The sequence below is a fragment of the Cinclus cinclus genome, chromosome 1 (genome assembly GCF_963662255.1).
Source record: "Cinclus cinclus chromosome 1, bCinCin1.1, whole genome shotgun sequence".
In the NCBI taxonomy this organism is placed as follows: Eukaryota; Metazoa; Chordata; class Aves; order Passeriformes; family Cinclidae; genus Cinclus; species Cinclus cinclus.
In genome coordinates this window covers 16,977,320-16,994,652 of record NC_085046.1, presented here as the reverse complement: position 1 = coordinate 16,994,652, position 17,333 = coordinate 16,977,320, and the positions used below count along the sequence as shown (strand labels likewise).

At 41.1% G+C, this 17,333-nt stretch overlaps 1 protein-coding gene across 4 annotated transcripts in view; it reads left to right on the top strand.

Annotated features, from left to right (window-relative positions):
- The window catches only part of KIAA1217 (KIAA1217 ortholog), a 175,511-nt gene that overhangs the window by 131,877 nt on the left and 26,301 nt on the right, over positions 1 to 17,333 (top strand). For 2 of the 4 annotated variants that reach the window (XM_062507353.1, XM_062507362.1), the window contains 3 exons: positions 3,828 to 3,932; positions 4,361 to 4,410; positions 11,656 to 11,816. In XM_062507353.1, the coding sequence (XP_062363337.1) occupies positions 3,828 to 3,932; positions 4,361 to 4,410; positions 11,656 to 11,816 (316 nt within the window). The remainder of the gene's footprint in view (positions 1 to 3,827; positions 3,933 to 4,360; positions 4,411 to 11,655; positions 11,817 to 17,333) is intronic. The other 2 variants (XM_062507346.1, XM_062507367.1) reach the window with 1 other exon arrangement.

Sequence of the window (17,333 nt, the reverse complement as noted above, 5' to 3'; positions counted from 1 at the left end):
CTATCATAGGATAATATAGAAAGACATTAGTATTTCTCTGTCCCTGACCCCCTTTACATTGCTTCATTTGGAGCTTAACTGTAAAATAAGAAGTTGCTGAAATTTTTTTCTCCAGGAAGGTGTGCCAGTTAGTTCATGGTGCAGAGTACATCTGTTTTGGGTGATGTGGTGCACAGCCTGGGGTTAGACAGGAATGTGAATGAACAGTTACACAGACTAGTTTTATTCTGCGTGTATATGAAGTATCTTCTCAGTGATGTGAATATTAAAGATGTCCCCAGGAAAGGGAAGTAACATGCAAGTAACATGTCAAATAGCATTGCTGTGACAAGTGGATACCAATTCAGCAATATCCCTTCTTGGAATTACTTCCACTTAATGCAGTAGAAGGAGTAACATGGAAAATCAGTGAAGCTGTAAGGAGGAAATCTGATGATGAAATTTGTATCAGGTCCCCAGAGAAGCAAGGGTTTGCTTTGGATTTGCAGAATTTGGAGAGCAAGATGCTAAGGCAGGGCCCCAGTTCCTGGACATACCCAGGGCCAGAGCTGTGGCCTGGGCTGCTGGGGAGCAGAGGGCTGGCAAGTGGCCTGTCCCTGCCTTCTGGCCAAGGTCTGTGAGAAGCCAAAGCCAAGTCTGACAGAGTTCTGCTGGGCGTCACTTCTGACCCTGTCCCCTCCTTTCCTCCCCCACCATGCTGCCACCTCTGACTCTCCTAGCATTCACAGGAGAACAATGTGAAACCATGCCTTTCTGTGCTTGGGCTGATAAAATAGCTATTTCTTTCCCAACTGCTGTAAAAGGGACCCTCCCTGCTCTTCCTGGGTGGTGGAGAGATGCAGTTTTATCTGGGAAATTAATCTGGGAGCAGAGACGGGTTGGGTCTTCTTGGGCTACCGCCCTTCTGGTGGCAGCAAGCAGAGGCACCACCTTGTTCTGTTCTGCCTGACCCTCTATCCTAGTGCTCCACATTCCAGCCTGCCCTGTGTCACTGGAGTGCCAGCCTGTTCTGTGCCGTGGGAGCCTTGGTCTTTCCCCTGTCACTGGAGTGCCAGTCTATCCCATCCTGGATACCCTGGTCTTTCCCATGTCACTGAAGTGCCAGCCTGTCTCATCCTGGGAACCCTGGCCAGTCCATTCGTGGGACTCTGGCCTGCCCTGTGCAGGCACAGCTCCTGGGACAGGCTGTTCCCACCTTCCCTCTCCACAGCAGTGAGCACAGCGAGGGGTAGAAAACACAATGCTGAGAACCAAAAACACTCAGTTTTTGTCATGGCAGTGCTAGCATCCCTGATAGACTCTGGTCTGGCACAGCCTGAGGAAAATACTTTTTTCTCCTTCCTGGAGCAGAGGCTGCTCCAGCCCTTCACAAGGAAAGTTGGAGGCAAAGGGGTCCACTGCAGATCCTGTCCATGCTCCTCTAGGACATTGTGGTGACACAACTGGGCCACCAGCCCTCCAGCCATGTCAACCCAGGTTACAGCCCCACCACCAGGCATCCCTCCCTGCCCATGCTGGAACGTGCTGCCTCCCACCACCTTCAGTCCGACCATCTCCAAAAATCAGGTTGTTTTATTTAATGTCTAAAAGGCACCTTCTTTCAGACACCTGTTTTTGAAATGTTTGGTGCTAACGGCCATAACAAGTCTGGGTATTACAGTGAAATGATTACAGGAAAAATCTGCCTGGTTTCTAACACAGTAACTCCAGAGCACATGTAGATTTTTCACATGCTTAATGTTTTTACCATATGAAAAATAATGTGTTCTGTGCAATTGATTCCAGTATTTCATTCGTTTTTCATCATCTCCTATCTTGGAACATCCCTCTCCCTCTTAACAACATACTTTCCTAGATTTCATGTCAAAGGACAAGATCAGCTCTGTGTTGCCATAATATCTTTTGAAGCAGAAAATTGTTTCCAGATTATCTAATGTGGGATGAAAAAAACATCATATTTATGGATTGGTAAAACAGATAGACTTCCAGTCGAGTTTAGTTCCAGGAAGGTTTTGTGATGATTATCTGGGAAAAGAAAATGTTTTCATTATTAGGTGTCAAAAATGCTGCATTAAAGTTTGTTAGAGTACATTTATCCCTGGGTTTTAGTACTTGTTTTTGTTCCAAAGGTTACTGTAGCCTGCACCAATTTCTTATTTTAAAACTTGTAATAGTGGAAATTCCATAACGTATTTCTTGGTTTGAAATGAATTAAGTCATATTCACTAGTCTTCTCATCACCCTTCAAAATACCTTTCAACATGAAGGCAGAAAAGTAAGATGCGTGCACTGCATTAAATCGCAGTAAGAACATGTCTGCTGGCTGGGGACTGACTGAGCACTCTCTTCTTCCCTGATTGTGTCTGTTAGCATCTCATTACTTGTTTTGCTGCCCTGTTTTCTCAGCCTCTGGGTGTCTCTGAGTCTCTCCTGGCTCTGGTATCTGTGTGCTATCCCAGGAAACCGCATTCATTCCCTGAATGTGAATGAAAGAATTAGCCTGGATAATTTATCTGGCTACAAGCAGGGCTGGTTACTTGCTTTTTATCATGTCAGCTTTCTTTTGGCTGCTATTGGTACCTATATTTGAGTTTATATGACTCTTACTGATTGATGCTATTGCTTTAGCCACCAAACAGCAACTGCAAGTGGGGTGCCCAGAGTTTGGCTGCTCCCATGGGCACAGAATGCTGCAGTGGTGATGGATGGGCCATGCAGCATCCTGAATCTGTGTCTGAGTTTGTCTGTCCCATCTTCTCTCATCAGTCACTGCTGCTGCTAGTCTTAACCACTTGCATTTTGAGAAGTTTTCTTCCCAGTCATCTTCCAAAACCACAGCCTGCTGTTAGAATTTCCTTCTGCATGTCTCCCCACACATTTAACTGATGTAATAGAGGGATGCCTTTTCAGAAAGTCCCATAATGATGTGTGTCTGTGTTGCGGTGTGTCATTGACGTATTAGCATGTGTAAGTAGGTACCTGTGTGAACAAAAGGCTGGTTTGGAGCTGAGTGAGGAAGTCCCCTGGTACCTGACTAATATATGCATTTATGCAAGCAGATAAACACAAAAATGTTAGCCTTCACATTAAAAAAAAGTTACTGTTTTTGTTTAGTGACCTTTGGTTCCTATGGAAAACATTGATTATACTTATTGTAGTTCTACATCTCTTTTCTTCTACTTTTTGGGAACTTCTCAGGATATGTGCATGAAAGAAAATACGTTTTATTACAGTGTTGCCATGCAGTCTGCACTTGGTGTTCTGTGCCTCTCTGTCACATTTCTGTCCTTTTCAAAGCAGACACTTGTGATGTCAGGTGCAAAGGATTTGGACTGGAAAGCAGTCAGCTTGGGCAGATTAAATGTTTCCCAGACAAAAATTCTGGGTCTGGGGAAAGTAAAAATAGTAACAAGAAGAATTGTAAAGTCTTTAATCCTGAAACCTTAAGCACAAGCATAATGATTGACCCAGTGTAGGTAAAAGAGAAAATGCATGTAATGCTGAAAAAGACTTTTTCACTAGTTCCAAGACACAAAAACAAATTGTTTTAGGTGCGTGTCTTGTGAGATCATTGGAAATTTATTACTTGGTTGTTTGTTTTGTTCTTTTTAACTAAGCAGATTTTTAAAAATTGTCTGTTACAATGCAAAAGCTGTCCAAACCAAGATGTGGTAAGCTGCTGCAATAAGGTGTATGCAAACTGGTACCCAAGGGCCTTTGCACAAACCCTGTAGTGTCTTTCCAATCCTGTGGTAATCGTTCACCTAGAAAAACAAGTCTGAAAGCAAATATATCTGGCTTTAACAAACGGTTCTCTTGTCTTACAGAGAGAGGATACAAGCCATGGAGAAACAGATTGCCAGTTTAACTGGTCTTGTTCAGTCTGCGCTTTTTAAAGGGCCAAATACAAGTAATAGCAAAGATTCTTCTAGGTAAAAACAGAATTCATCTGTAATGATTTCAGTAATCAATCAACAAAAATATATTTGAATGTAATAGTAAAAAAAATTCTGAATGCTCAATCATTTTTAAGTTTCTTTATCATCTCCATGAGAATGCTAGGCAGAGAGGGAAGAATATGCCAAATGATAGATGGAGATTAACTGCATTACTCTTCTTTGTGATAAAAAGAATTAATGTAGCTGCATCTCTGTGCTTTCTGCTGCTTATACTCTATTCCTTGCTTAACTCGTACTAAAAGGTGATTTTTAAAAAAATTACTGATGAATGACAACTTACTGGTGATTTAAATTAAAAAAAATATATCTTAGACAAGGCCATTAAATTTGTTGATTATAAACTACACTACCGTTTTAATAGTTAGTATACTAAAATTACAATTTTTCTTATTATTACTTAGTGAGAAGATGATGAAAATTGTGTCCAGCAAGAGCAGCGCTGATACTGCAGGTAAGATAATTCGCTTTTAATTTCCAACTTATTTAGGTATATGAATAGCTCTAATATTACAAACATCCCAGCTCATGGAAATGTCAAATTTACTTAAGTTTCCATGGCTGTACTGTCAGAAATGAAGTTTAAGTGCAGCATATGGGAATAGATCACATCTTTAAAAGAGGAATGTCTGACAGGTTGAGATGGTATTTGGAATGAATTTCCCACCTGTGCTGAATGGTTTAAATGAGATGCAGAGCCTCTGCAACTGGTGAATTTTCCAGTGACTCATCCTGTCTATAGGGTGTATATATCTATATATATATATATATATAGATAGATATATGTATATATGTCATTAACCCTAGATGTGTTCAGATTGCTGTAGAAGACTAAACATTTCATTACTTTTCTTGTCACCTGAAATTTTTCTAAGGTCCATCTGTCACTAGGATACTATGGAAGTAATGACACCAAGAAATTTAGCAGTCAGCAAGACAGCACTTTCCCTAATTAAGCCACATTGATCTGTTACTAATTATTAGCGTGCACCTAAACTGTTCTGAGCCAGCACCAATTATGAAGCCAGCAAGAGCCGGTCTTGTTTTAGCATTCCACCTGGAGAGCTGTTAAGTGTGTAAAAGATTGAGTTAAGACTATTGTGAAAGAAGATCTCCATGTGGTTGAAGCTCTGTGTGTATGGGCTGCTGTGGGCTGCTGCTGGAAATGTCTGCAGGGTATTCCTGTGCTTATTTGCCTCCTCTTCACCTTTGTCATGCACTGAATGCAAATACAGGCAGTTCCCTACTTCTGGTAGTGCTGCTCCCACAGGGAGGTCTGTGCTCCCGCAGGTAGTTAACCACACACATTTATTAGCAAACCTATTACGATCCTAACTAGCCTTCCTGTTGGAGCTGTTAGCTCACGTTCAAGATTCCTGTTTGTCTGGAATTGCGTTATGTCCTCCTAATCAAAAGAAACCAAAATAGACCTGGAAACTATCAACCACATGGAAGAGAGAAAGAGCTAAAGTCCTGGTACTGAAGCTTTAATCCCCAGCCACTCTCTGGTGCTGTTCCAAATCTTCCCTTCCTGCTGGCCTCTGGGTGGGGAGAGGAATACTTAAACCTTTGAAGAAATAAGTTGTAATTTTTCAGGTTCAGACAATATGATGTAAAGTCTCTCATTATTCAAAACAGCTGCAAAATGGTCATCAGATTTTTCCCTATTGCAGAGTCATTATGGCATTTGACTATGCCATTTATTTATGGCATTTCCCACTTGCACAGGCCTCACCTCATATAAAGCACTTAGGAAACCCTCATAACCAGCACATATAGTGCCTTGTGTTCCTCTTTGTAGTGCATTGCAGACAGTGGCCTCTTTGCTTTTCCTGGGATGGTACCAGTTCAGACAAGTCCTTGGTGGAGGGCACTGCATTGGAGGACCTGATCAGAGTGGGTCCTGCTTTGAATGGGAGTTTGGACCTCCAGAGGTCCCTTTAAACCTGAATTGCTTAGTGATTCATGTGTGCATGTATAAATGTGCACTCACTTGAATGAGAAATAGAAAAATATTAATTGGGAAAACAACCTTACATAAAACAAAAGTGGGGAGTCCCTGGGAAGTCATGCCAGTGCACCAGAATAGCGTGGTTCATCTGACCAGCAGCTATTTCCTGGCACTGTTATTCCCAAACATCTTCACTCACTACCTTGTCATATGACTGACCCATCCCTGAAATGAGAACATTACATCTAACAGCTGCATGTGCAAGCATGATGGGGGAGATGGAGGGTGGGGACTTAATTCAATGTCAAAGGCCAGATCATCTGTCACTTACTGACAGAGACAGTGGCTTTATCACATGGCCATGTGCCTATCCAGCGTATGAGCAAGGACTCCATCATTCATTCAGCTTGTGCTATAGATGCCTTTCTCATCACCTGGGAGAAGGGGATAGGATAACAAGGTGTGATGACCCCAGTATACTACAGTACTGTAACCCACAACAGCTATTACTGAAGACTGCTGTATAAAAGAATAGTCTTGTATAATGGAATATTTTCCTGCTCTTGTGCCTGCAGTTGCTCAGGACATGGTCCAACAAGTCAGTGCAGTTCGGCTTACTTGAAAATTAGGCAATCGGCCAGAATATACTACAGAATGTTTCTCCTTTTTGTAAATATGCTTGGGTTCAAACATGCCAGCAGGAGCCAGACACACTTCTCCTGACTGCTCTTTTCTTCTTCAATTCACCCCAATCTTTATTTAGTATAGCCATTTAGGCAGTGACTCTCACTTTACAATTCCACTTGACAACTGTGCACCGAGATACCAGTTTTAGCAATTTCATAGACTATTTGAAAGAAAAAGTGGTATAAAATGTTGATTGAACAGTCCTTTCTAGAGCTCTGATAAGCAAAAATGTGAATTGCTTCCCATTCTAAAAAATAAAACATCTGTGCAAGATAATATTGCTTCATCATTGTTGAACCAACGTTGTATTTTATAGCATGTGTTCCAATGATAGTAGACTTTTGTGCAAAAAATAAAGAACTGTATCTCTTGGGATGGGAAAGAAACCAAAATTTCTAAACCCTAGATAACTCTATATAGCTTGATTGTGAATACTCTGGTATGTCATATGAACCAAATTGTTGTATTTAACTTGCTTTTGCTTTGCTAGTCTGTAGAAGCCAGTGGCTTCTTTAGCCCCAAATATTAAGGACTCTGAAGAAACCAGCTTTTTCATTAAGGAGGATGAGTCTGTAATGACAGTGTTTGTCTGCATTTCTTATCTTTTATTGCTTTAGGCTCAGCTCTTTCATGGGGGATGGGTTCAAAGAGCAGTAACCCTCCACAGACTGGCTATGTCTTTTCTGTTGATGTTAGGAGAAATCCCATGACTGAATCCTAATAAAGATCTTCAGTTCCTGAAACATGAATGGCATCAAGGAACTCCTCACTTAGAAACAACATGTGATTCTAAAACCAAACCATACTAGTAAGAGTCACTGTGAGATTATTAACAAATACCCTGAGAAATACTTACATACTCTCTTTTCTGTCATATTTTTGTTCATCAACACAAGATTGATTGATACACTAAATCCTGGATTCATTTATTAAATTGGGATCAGTTGTTTCGTGTATTACAAAAAACCCCAATCAATAGCTTTTTGCTATTTGCTTATTTGCTATTTTGCTTATTTGCTATTTTTGCTTATTGCTTGTTAGAAGAGGAAGGAAGACATCTCAGTATTCTGTGGGAAGGGGATCAGGGAGTAAAATTTTCTGCACTTAACACCATCAATACAAAACAAGAGGAAGATGCTAGCAGGGACAAGTATTACACATGTAGTGCTCAGATTTGATTCTTTATTCTTTGTGTCATCTGTGCATATCTGTGTGCCCTTCTCACATGCGTGACTCTTGCTGTGATGACCTGTGAATTAAATCATTGTCCATATCTGCTTGCTTATCTCAGATTCAAAGACAGATCATGCTAATCTTAGAACTCCGTCAGCATTTGCAGATAAAATATGATCCTGAATTAATTTTGGATCAATGAGGTGAAGTTGCACTCTAATGTATGTATAGAATATTTTACTATTTTGAGGGTGATTTAGTGCTGTCTAGTAACTGTCACATCTCCCCATGTAATGCTTGAAAATATTGGGTCTCTTTAATAAGAATAGTAATTTGTGAAAAAACATTACTGGCTGTCTTCTGATGGCCTTTTGTCCTAACCTGCTTCAAAATAAAATCTTAGCATTTTAGAAAAACAAATAAAATCTGGAAAGCAGAAGGAGAACACTGCCTTTGCAACTGTAGCAAAGGCCAAGTGTCAGGGAGTAGAAGTCGTGTTCCTTATACCCAGAGCACACAGCAAACCTTTTCTCTTTCTGCGCTTCAGTTCTCTGTGTACTCTAAAATGGCAGCTTAGTTCATTAACTTGTGTAAAACGTTAACTTTTTTTGTTTGTCCAGAGTATTATGAAATTATGGTGGGAGGTTAAATTTCCCTTACCTAGCTCAAGAAGGGGTTTATTTAAAAATCCAAGAGCCAGTGCTGTTTCTTTCCCTTCATTCTATCTGGCCTCACATCTAATCACAAGGCTACAGCCTTGGTCCATTTCCAAAAGTGAGTTATACTCCCTAGATGAAGCAGTCCCTCATTCAGCTGCCCTTTTATTCTTTCTTGATGAAAATATGAATATCTGAGAAATCAGCTGCTGATCATTATTGTTCATTCAGTGTCCTGTGTTTCACACCCCGTGGATCAGCATTCCCCCTGCATGTTTCCCAGGCTCTGAGCACACCCTGCAGCAGGGACACTGTGGCAGCCAAGAACACCTAATGGCAAAAGGAGGTGGCTGAGACAGCAGCAGAGGAGGAGAGCTGCTTTGTAGGGAGCTGGAGACATTTATTGCTTACAGAAGCAGATCACAGTCCATCTACACTGAAAGGAAAGCAGGCACCCCTTCCTGAGAAAATATGTGAATTGACTGGGGTCCAGCATGGGGGGAGGGACTGGTGGGGTCTGATTCATGCCTTGGCTGCCTCATCACAGGGTCAGGGGCTGAGATCTTGGAGCTTTTGCTTGAGGCAAAGAACAGCAGAAAGGTAGGTGTGCTTTCAAAAATAGTCCAGATTTGTGGCTAGGGATCAGAACTCTTGGAGTCATATCCACATTTTTCAGACTCTCTGGTGGTTTCTGTCTGTAAAGTTTATGAACTAAATACCATTCTCTTAAAAAAAGGCAAAAAATAGTGCATGTGGGAGGGAAATAGATACTTGACTGTAGGAGAAACTGCAGTACATGTAGACAGATAAGTATTAGCATACATTAGACTGAAGCATGGAGTGGGTACATAATGGCAGTGAACAAGGACTGTTTATTTCTCGAGTGTTGCTTTCTGTTAAGGGGCTCTTTGAAAGTCAAGAGAGCATTGAATCATACTGGAGTATAGCAAAGATGTGCAGCAGCTTGCTCAGCAGTGTAATGATGAGTGCTGTTGTTGAAGCATCAAGCAGATCTAGCTGGAGCCCACAGGGGAGGTGTAGCATTACAACAGCCTGCACCAAGCTAGGACAGTGTCTGAGCATGTCTCTAGAAGCCCATGGCATGGCACACTGTATGTAGCATGGATCCAGCCAGAGGGGCCTGTGCTTTTGAGCAGAATTGCAAATGAAGGTAAAGTAACAAACATGATTCTTTAAAATCTTTTTTTTTTTTTTAATAAAAATAGGCTGGTGTAATTTCCATCCTTTAAGAATACTTCCCCCAGATGAATTTTGCAAAGGCTGTATTTGAGGTTATCCACACCTGTTGGAAAAGGAATAACAGTGTGTTGTTACGCTGAGCTGTACTCAGGCACATTTGGAGGAACAGTTCAAAAGAGTACGAGGGATGAGAGCATGGGGAGAGAACTTCCTACTCTGGGATTCATATTCATTCCAGTCAGAAGATGTGTCATGCACTTTAGTGCACTGAAAATTTGCCTTCAGCAAGCAAAGCTCACAACACTGGTTTTTGTTTGATTTCATAAGACTTGATAGAATGTGTGCTTGTGGGAACAAATGATGATCAAAATCCCTGTGTAAATCCATTGATGAGCTATTTTTTGTTTCCTCAGATTTTTTAATCATAGAGAAGGATGAAATTGAAGTAGGGAATGACCTAATCACAAAATAGAATCATGGAATTATTTAGGTTGGAAAAGACCTTCCAGATCATCCAGTCCAACCATTAACCTAATTCTGCCAAGTCCACCATCAAGCCAGGTCCCTAAGCACCATGTCTACGCATCTTTTAAATACCTTCAGGGATGGTGACTCAACCACTTCCCTGGGCAGCCTCTTCCAATGCTTGATGACCCTTTTGGTGAAGAAATTTTTCCTAATATTAAATATCAGTGGATGTAATTCTAGGCCATTTCTTTTTGTCCTATTTTTTGTTACCTGGGAGAAGAGACCAACTCTCCCACCTCCTTCCAACCCCCTTTCAGACAGCTGTAGAGAGCAATAAGGACCTTGAGACTCCTTTTTTTCCAGACTGAGCACCCCCAGTTCCCTCAGCTGTTACTCATCAGACTTGCGCTCCAGACCCTTCCCCAGTTTTGTTGCCTTTCTCTGAACATGCTCCAGTACCTCAATGTCTTCCTTGTAGTGAGGGGCTGTTAATGCTGTAGTTCAGGGAGCAGCAGCCATCTGTGCCATTTGAGATCATCAAATAAGGTGGATTTGGCAGTGTGATGAGAATAGTTTGCAGGACTACATAGTAGTGGACTTAAAAAATGAAATTTGTCATACTGGTAGTCTGTCATTTGTCTGCTGGGAGAGTGTGTGGAGGAAGGGACACATTAGAAAAAAAATTGAAGAATACGGGTGTGTAAGTGCAAATTGCGAGAAGGAGCTGACAGTTCTATTAGCTGATGAGCTGGAATTTGCTTGTTCTCTCTAAAGAGAGCTTCTTCCCAGGTACTTGAGACTGAAAAGAACAAGCTTGGCATTGTTGCTGTGTAGAGGAACAGCATTCTTTAACAAAGAAAGTTTTGTGAGGACAACAATCATTATTTTCAGTGTGGCTTGGCTTATAGCCTTGTGTTACGCAGTATTCCTTTCTGACAGAATAAAAGGGAGTGGGTGGATGCAACATGGCTGGAGAGCCTCTGCCACACAATCATTTCATATTTCTGGTTTTATAGGGTTGCTGCTGGAGATATCTGCTAGAAATAATGCAGTTGTCCTTTAAGCAGTGAAACAAGAGTCTCTGTAGAAATATTTTCCCCATATTTGGCAGTTTGACTGAGTCCCTCTCCTGTGACGATTAATCAACAAATATGCAGTTCAGGAGTCCTGTGAATGAATTTGCATCAGCTTGGTCTCAGACATCTCCTGGGAGGATAGCCTGAAGTGACTTTCAGAACCAATTTGATTTGTTGCTGTTTTGTGTAATCTTCAGTTATAATTTATTATCCAGTCTCCACTAGATGTGGTAGAAAGCAGTCCTGGAGTAACACAGTGCTCTGGTAGAACTGAGGTTCCAGCACAGATACACTATGATACTTTGCAGGCTTCCCTCAAAATGTATTGGATAATGAGGTACCACTCCCCTGTTGATACTGAGCATTGGCACCCATCATTTGCTTTTCTCACCCATCTGTGTGAAATAGGTGAGGATTCAGTGGCAGAGGAAGGATCGTGTTTGCACCTTCTCTGCTGTGAGCTCAACCTGTACTGCTGCTTATTGCAGGTGCTGCCAACATATCTGGGGGGAAGAATGCACTGGGAACTGTGGAGTCAGCTGTCATCCATCACCCTGCTGGAGCCCCAGCAATGCAAGTCAGCCTGCATGGTATGAAACGCAACGTGTCGGACCTGCGGCTGCAGCTGCATCAGATGAAGCAGCTACAGGTATGAATATCTGGATAATGCTGGGGGGAGAGGTGGGTTATAAGTAAATACCTTTTCCCCTCCTTCCCTCTCATTTTCTCTCTTTTAGCTTTTGTACAAGTGAGTCTCAGTAGCAGAGTTCTAGCAAAGGGCAGACCCAAGAACTACAGACACAAAAGTTTGCATAGTCCTCAAGGTATGAGAATTGGCTGAGTTAAACTACTGCTTGCTCAGGTATTGAAAAAAAATTAATTTCTAGCTTCATTGGATGACTCTGTACATTAAAGCACTATTTATATTACAGTAATATCAAGTCTGTGATTACAGTTTAGACCCTGCTATGCTATGTGCTGTGTAAACATGTCAGAAGAACCATGTTCCTGCTCCATACTGTTTACAGCTGAGACAGATTTTAAGTCCCTGAATAAACAACTTTGATGTCAGGCAACCAAAATGTAGCTGAGGATCAGTAGATATGCATTAAGCCAGAGTTTGAGTCCTGTATTTACAGAATCCAGAAAAATAGCCAACTTGAACAGTAAGAAAAAAAAGGTATTTCAAATGTTGCTGCAAAGGTTTGTTGTGCCCTACTTACATTCAGGTTTTAACAATAACTTTCTGATACATGCCAACGCCTCAAAACCTGCAAGAAAGAATACAACCAATGAAGAGTTAACAAAAATAGTATGTTGGCACATACAGTCATACTGCAAATATAAATACATGCTGCTCATCTCAGACGCTGTGAAAATAAGCATATGCAGCTGTACAGGTCTTCAGCCCTTTACTTAATTGGAAACTGAAGAGCACTGTGTATAGTCTTAGAAGATGGAAAAGAAGGCCAAGCACCTTCTTGTAAGACAGAGTGGACAGTGGGGGAAGCTTCAATACTCTGCCAGTCCTCCTAACCCAGAAAGTGACATCACATGTCAGCTATCGTAGGGTTGAAGCTACTGGGTTTATAACCAGGGTGGTGGTACTATGTCAATCACGTTTGATTTGCTGATAAATTTTAGAACTAAATAATGATGACACAAATCAGAATTCAGAGCATGTTTTACCTTCACCTCCTTATCTAAAGGAAATTAAATTATGAACCAGTCACAGAGCAAAGGAGTAGAAGGGTGAGGTAAACATCAGTATAGGAAAATGTATCCAACTGAAGGTCCTGTGACAACATCCTGTGCTCTGTTTGCTGGGAATGCAGAAGGTGTTTGGAGCAAAGAGTTGGGTCAGGTGACTTCTGCCTGTGATACAGCTCCCATGTATTTAAATTTTCAATTTAGGATGAGTAGACTCCAATAGCAAATGTCCCTTTCAAAAGGTATTCTCAGCAGTGCTGCCTACATGCCAGCCATCATGTTCTCATCCTGAAGACACTGGCATGGGATGTCTGCCCTGGCACATTATGTATAAGTGCCTATTCTTCCACATTTGTGCTGCAAACCACTTCAGCCCCTCTGTCCTTCTCCACACCACGTGCCAAATGCAGCTCTTGGCCAATGCCTTTGGTCTGGCCCCCAGCTGTGCTCAGCATGTCCCTCAGAAAGCAGCTGGAGGCTGCATGGAGGCAGGGAGTTCATCCATCACTGCCCACCAAGGAAGTGACATTTCCCCAGCTGAGCTTCATCTCCCTGGCCCTGCCTGGGGCAGAAGCCTTGCTCTTGATCAGACATAACATTGTGGCACACAGGAGTGAAGGAATTTCTACCATCTGCACAAATCAGTGCTGCCAAGGATGTGTTGAAAGGGAAAAAGGACATATCTCCAGTGTGCTCATTACCTCTGACTGGCTTCCCTTAATTCAGAAATTATAGCAAACTTGGTGCATTGAGCTAGTAGGAAGTTGAGAAATTTTGATAGTCAGTTGGAAGAACCTGTAGCTCAAGGGAAACTTCGGCATGTTACACATAAATTCCATTCATGGGAGTTTCTGTCATGGCATTCCTGAATTATTTTGAAAAAGAGCTTACAGTTTGTAGGGCAGCAAGTGAAACAAGCAGTGTTTTAAACTGAAGACTGCTGCAATATCACATGTTAAATGAAATATTTTGTGCTATACTTTTTCAAAAATTATTATAAGTAAAAGAGAAAAAGTATTTATTGTTTTTTTGTTTCCCAAATTGTTTTCATTTTATGTTTGACAGTGCTTCCTATTTTTCAATTTCACTGTTTCTCCTGAGCTGGCAGTCAGTTTGTTCCTGCATGTGTGATTTTTTTTTATACAGTGACAGACTAGAAGAAACAGTTTTAAAAAATGAAAAAGATGATAGCACAGGCATAAAATTTGGCAGAACAATTGAGAAACAGGAAAATGTCTGTCATAAAACTGTTTAATAACGTCTATTGTTTAATTTTCAATTGTTTACCACCGTAAGTTCATACTAATTTTCTTAATAGAATCAGAGAAATTCATGATAGAAAAGACCCATTCATTCATGTATCCTTTGTTTGTGCTGGCAAAATCTTCTTCTTAAACCATATCCAGCAGCAATGGATCCAGATGTGTTGATTCACACACCAGATAAACATATGTTACGAGATGCCGCCAAAATGTTAAGGCTCAGTCTGTGGTTGGATTTTGAGCAGAGATTCTTAGCATAGAGACATTTACCTCATGACTGTTGCTAGGGGCTGTGTACACTTCTTGCTAATAGACTTGCATGTTGTAAGTGCTCTGATTTTCAGAGACATTCAAGACAGACTAGTTTCATGGTGCTGGAGGGTTTTCCTCAATGCCAGAGATGGGCTGTAACCCAGCCTTTGTCTTGGGTGGGTTTGTTACTGATAAGAATTGAGCCTATGATGACTTTAGTGGGGTTGTTCTGTTTTCCCAGAGAACTCTTAGTAGCTGGTTTGAACCAAGCCTTAGAGTACATGGTATATATCATTAGCTTATATGCACATTGGATTTTTTTGTCTTCTCCTTTTCTTTAATTGAACTCAATTTAAGGGAACGCAGATATAATTAATGTTCCCCATTAGGAACATCTATGCATGCGTGCTCTTCCTTCCCTCAGTGCACTGTTTACAGGGAAATGAGTGCTGCAGAAAGGGCATAAAATGTAATAACAACACTGTCATAAATGGTATATGACACTCAGTCTCACAAGTGTAACTTTGAATTAGAAATTCAAATCTATTTTAAGCTGCATTATAGAACTGGAGACACTACCTTTAATCAATGTATGGTAACAAACTTCAGGAATTACGTATTTAGATTCTGCAGAGGTCCTGAGCTGCAGGCAGCCAGTTCCTATTTTTGGTGGTGCACTACAGTTCATGGGGAGGTTGGTGGCCCAGAAGCCTCCCTTAGAGGGGCCTGGGAGGCTCCCACTGGACAGGTCACGCTTGTCTCCTAATGAGGAGCAGGGTTGTGAACTAATACTTGGTTTTTCTAGTTACCTGTCTCACAGATAATATATGGTTCAAAGTGAACTGAACAAGTTATCAGATTATTCTTGAAGTGAGTGCCATAAGCAGAGCTGGGGTGCTTGTGTGAGAGCAGTGACAAATAATGGCTGGAGCACTAGATGAAGAAGAGGGACAAGGAAGGTATCTGGAGAGATTGGTGAGGCTGGAAGTGAGAGCCAAGGGTAAAGAATGTATGAGAGGATGCTAGAATTCTAAAAAGCATGTTAAATTTGTTTCTGTCAGATTGCTGCTTGCAGTTATAAGTTAAGATAACTCTAATTAGCAAGAAATTGCCAGTTGGTGGTGACAGGAAAGACTGCATTGCATTTCCTTACTTTTGGGCACTTGCCTTTAGAAGGTACTGTTTTAAGAAAGACTCTTCAAGTATAAATGCCTAAGGTTGTTCATTTGGATTGTTTTCAAGCAAGCTTATAGTACACAAAGTTCTATTGTGTGGAGCCAGAATAACTATGGCAGATCCATCAAGCATCTTTTACTTCAGATGGTGGAGTAAACTAACAGAGGTGGTCAGAGGGGGAAGCGGGGTGTGCACTTAGTCTCACATCTGATACTGCTGGCAGAAGAAAGGTAAGAATCAAGTTCAGTTTTCCATTTATGGAGGTCAATGTGATGGCCAGAGACTGCCTTCTCCTTCTCAGCCACAGCTCCCCCCTGTGCTCCTGCTCTGCCTGCCTCATGCTGTCCTTTGGCTGCTGACTGCACAATTGCTCCCCTCCCACAGTTCCTTCTTTTGTCTCTCTGAACCCACACGTATGGCTTCATTCTCATCTTCTGTCCCTGTTCCCCAAGCATGAACAAACCCAGGTTTTCCCTAATTAGCCAAATATTGTATGAATTTTCATAGAAATAGCAAAAACATTTCTTTGATACCAAGATGAGTCATGCCCCAGATTTAAAGAGCTCACTCCAAACACTGAGGTTTGGGAGTTCTCAACATACAAGATTTTTTGAAATCTTGCTGTGTTATATTTTTATTCTCTAGCCTCATTATCAGAAATAGATGAACTTTTATGACTAAAATTTCCTGGTATTGTTGAAACAGTTCATGAATGGAAGTGACAAACACCTTAGCTGTACACATCATCACAATAAATATAGATCCTCTACATACCCCCATAATAGGAAAAAAACATGTTCCCATAACTCACAACACATTCACATATACTCAGTTTTGCTATTAGTGGAAGTCCCTGTTACCAGCTGAGCAACATCAAGGACTTAAATTCTGGACACCTGAGACTGAAGTCTAACTCTTACTGACCTTCTCACTGACCTCGGATCAGTTGTTTCACAGATCCTAACTCACTTCCTTGTGTCAAATTTCCCACTTTTTAAAGAGCTGTGAATAAATTGTATGACTGAAGTGTTGCATGCTCATTCACCCATTTATTCATTGATACAGATTTTCCTACTTGAAAATATAAAACTATGAAAGAGGTGTATATCTCAGGTAGCTGTGCTGGCCTTGCAGTAAGAGATTTTAATTTATCAAATCCAAACATTAGTCCCATAATGGGGAAAATACCCCTTCAAAATACGCATTGTCTTCAAAATAATCCAGATACTGTTAATATATTTCTGTGCTGCTTAAATGTTTTTCAGCTTCATTTTTTCACTAACTGCTAGCACTTCTCTTCAGCTGAGTTTTGAGCTAATTCCTCCTGCTTGTCACAGCTGAGATTTCACACCCACACACACCCATACCCACACACACTCTTGCAGTGAGGTGTTACCCTCCCTCTCATCAGTTATGCAGGGAGAAGAGAATAACAGAGTCAGGCACAGGGACTGAAGAGTCATGAGTGAGGAACTGAGTTTGTTTCTCTCATGCCCATATTGGTTGGAAAGAATTGTCTCAGCAAAGGCACTTCCTCTTTTTTATTCTCTTGATTTTTCTTAAATAGATTTTAAAGAAGGCTTACTACATTACACTGTGTTGTAGGTATCCCATCTTTGTGATTCTTTCTATTAGCTCATGGGTTTATTTTGTGTGCTAAATGTGATTTGGTAGTTAAACCTGGATGTTTAGAAGACAGCTGACAATTCACGTGCTAGTTTTAAAATGGGAATTTTGTCCCCAGTTAACTCAGGTGTTTTTTAACA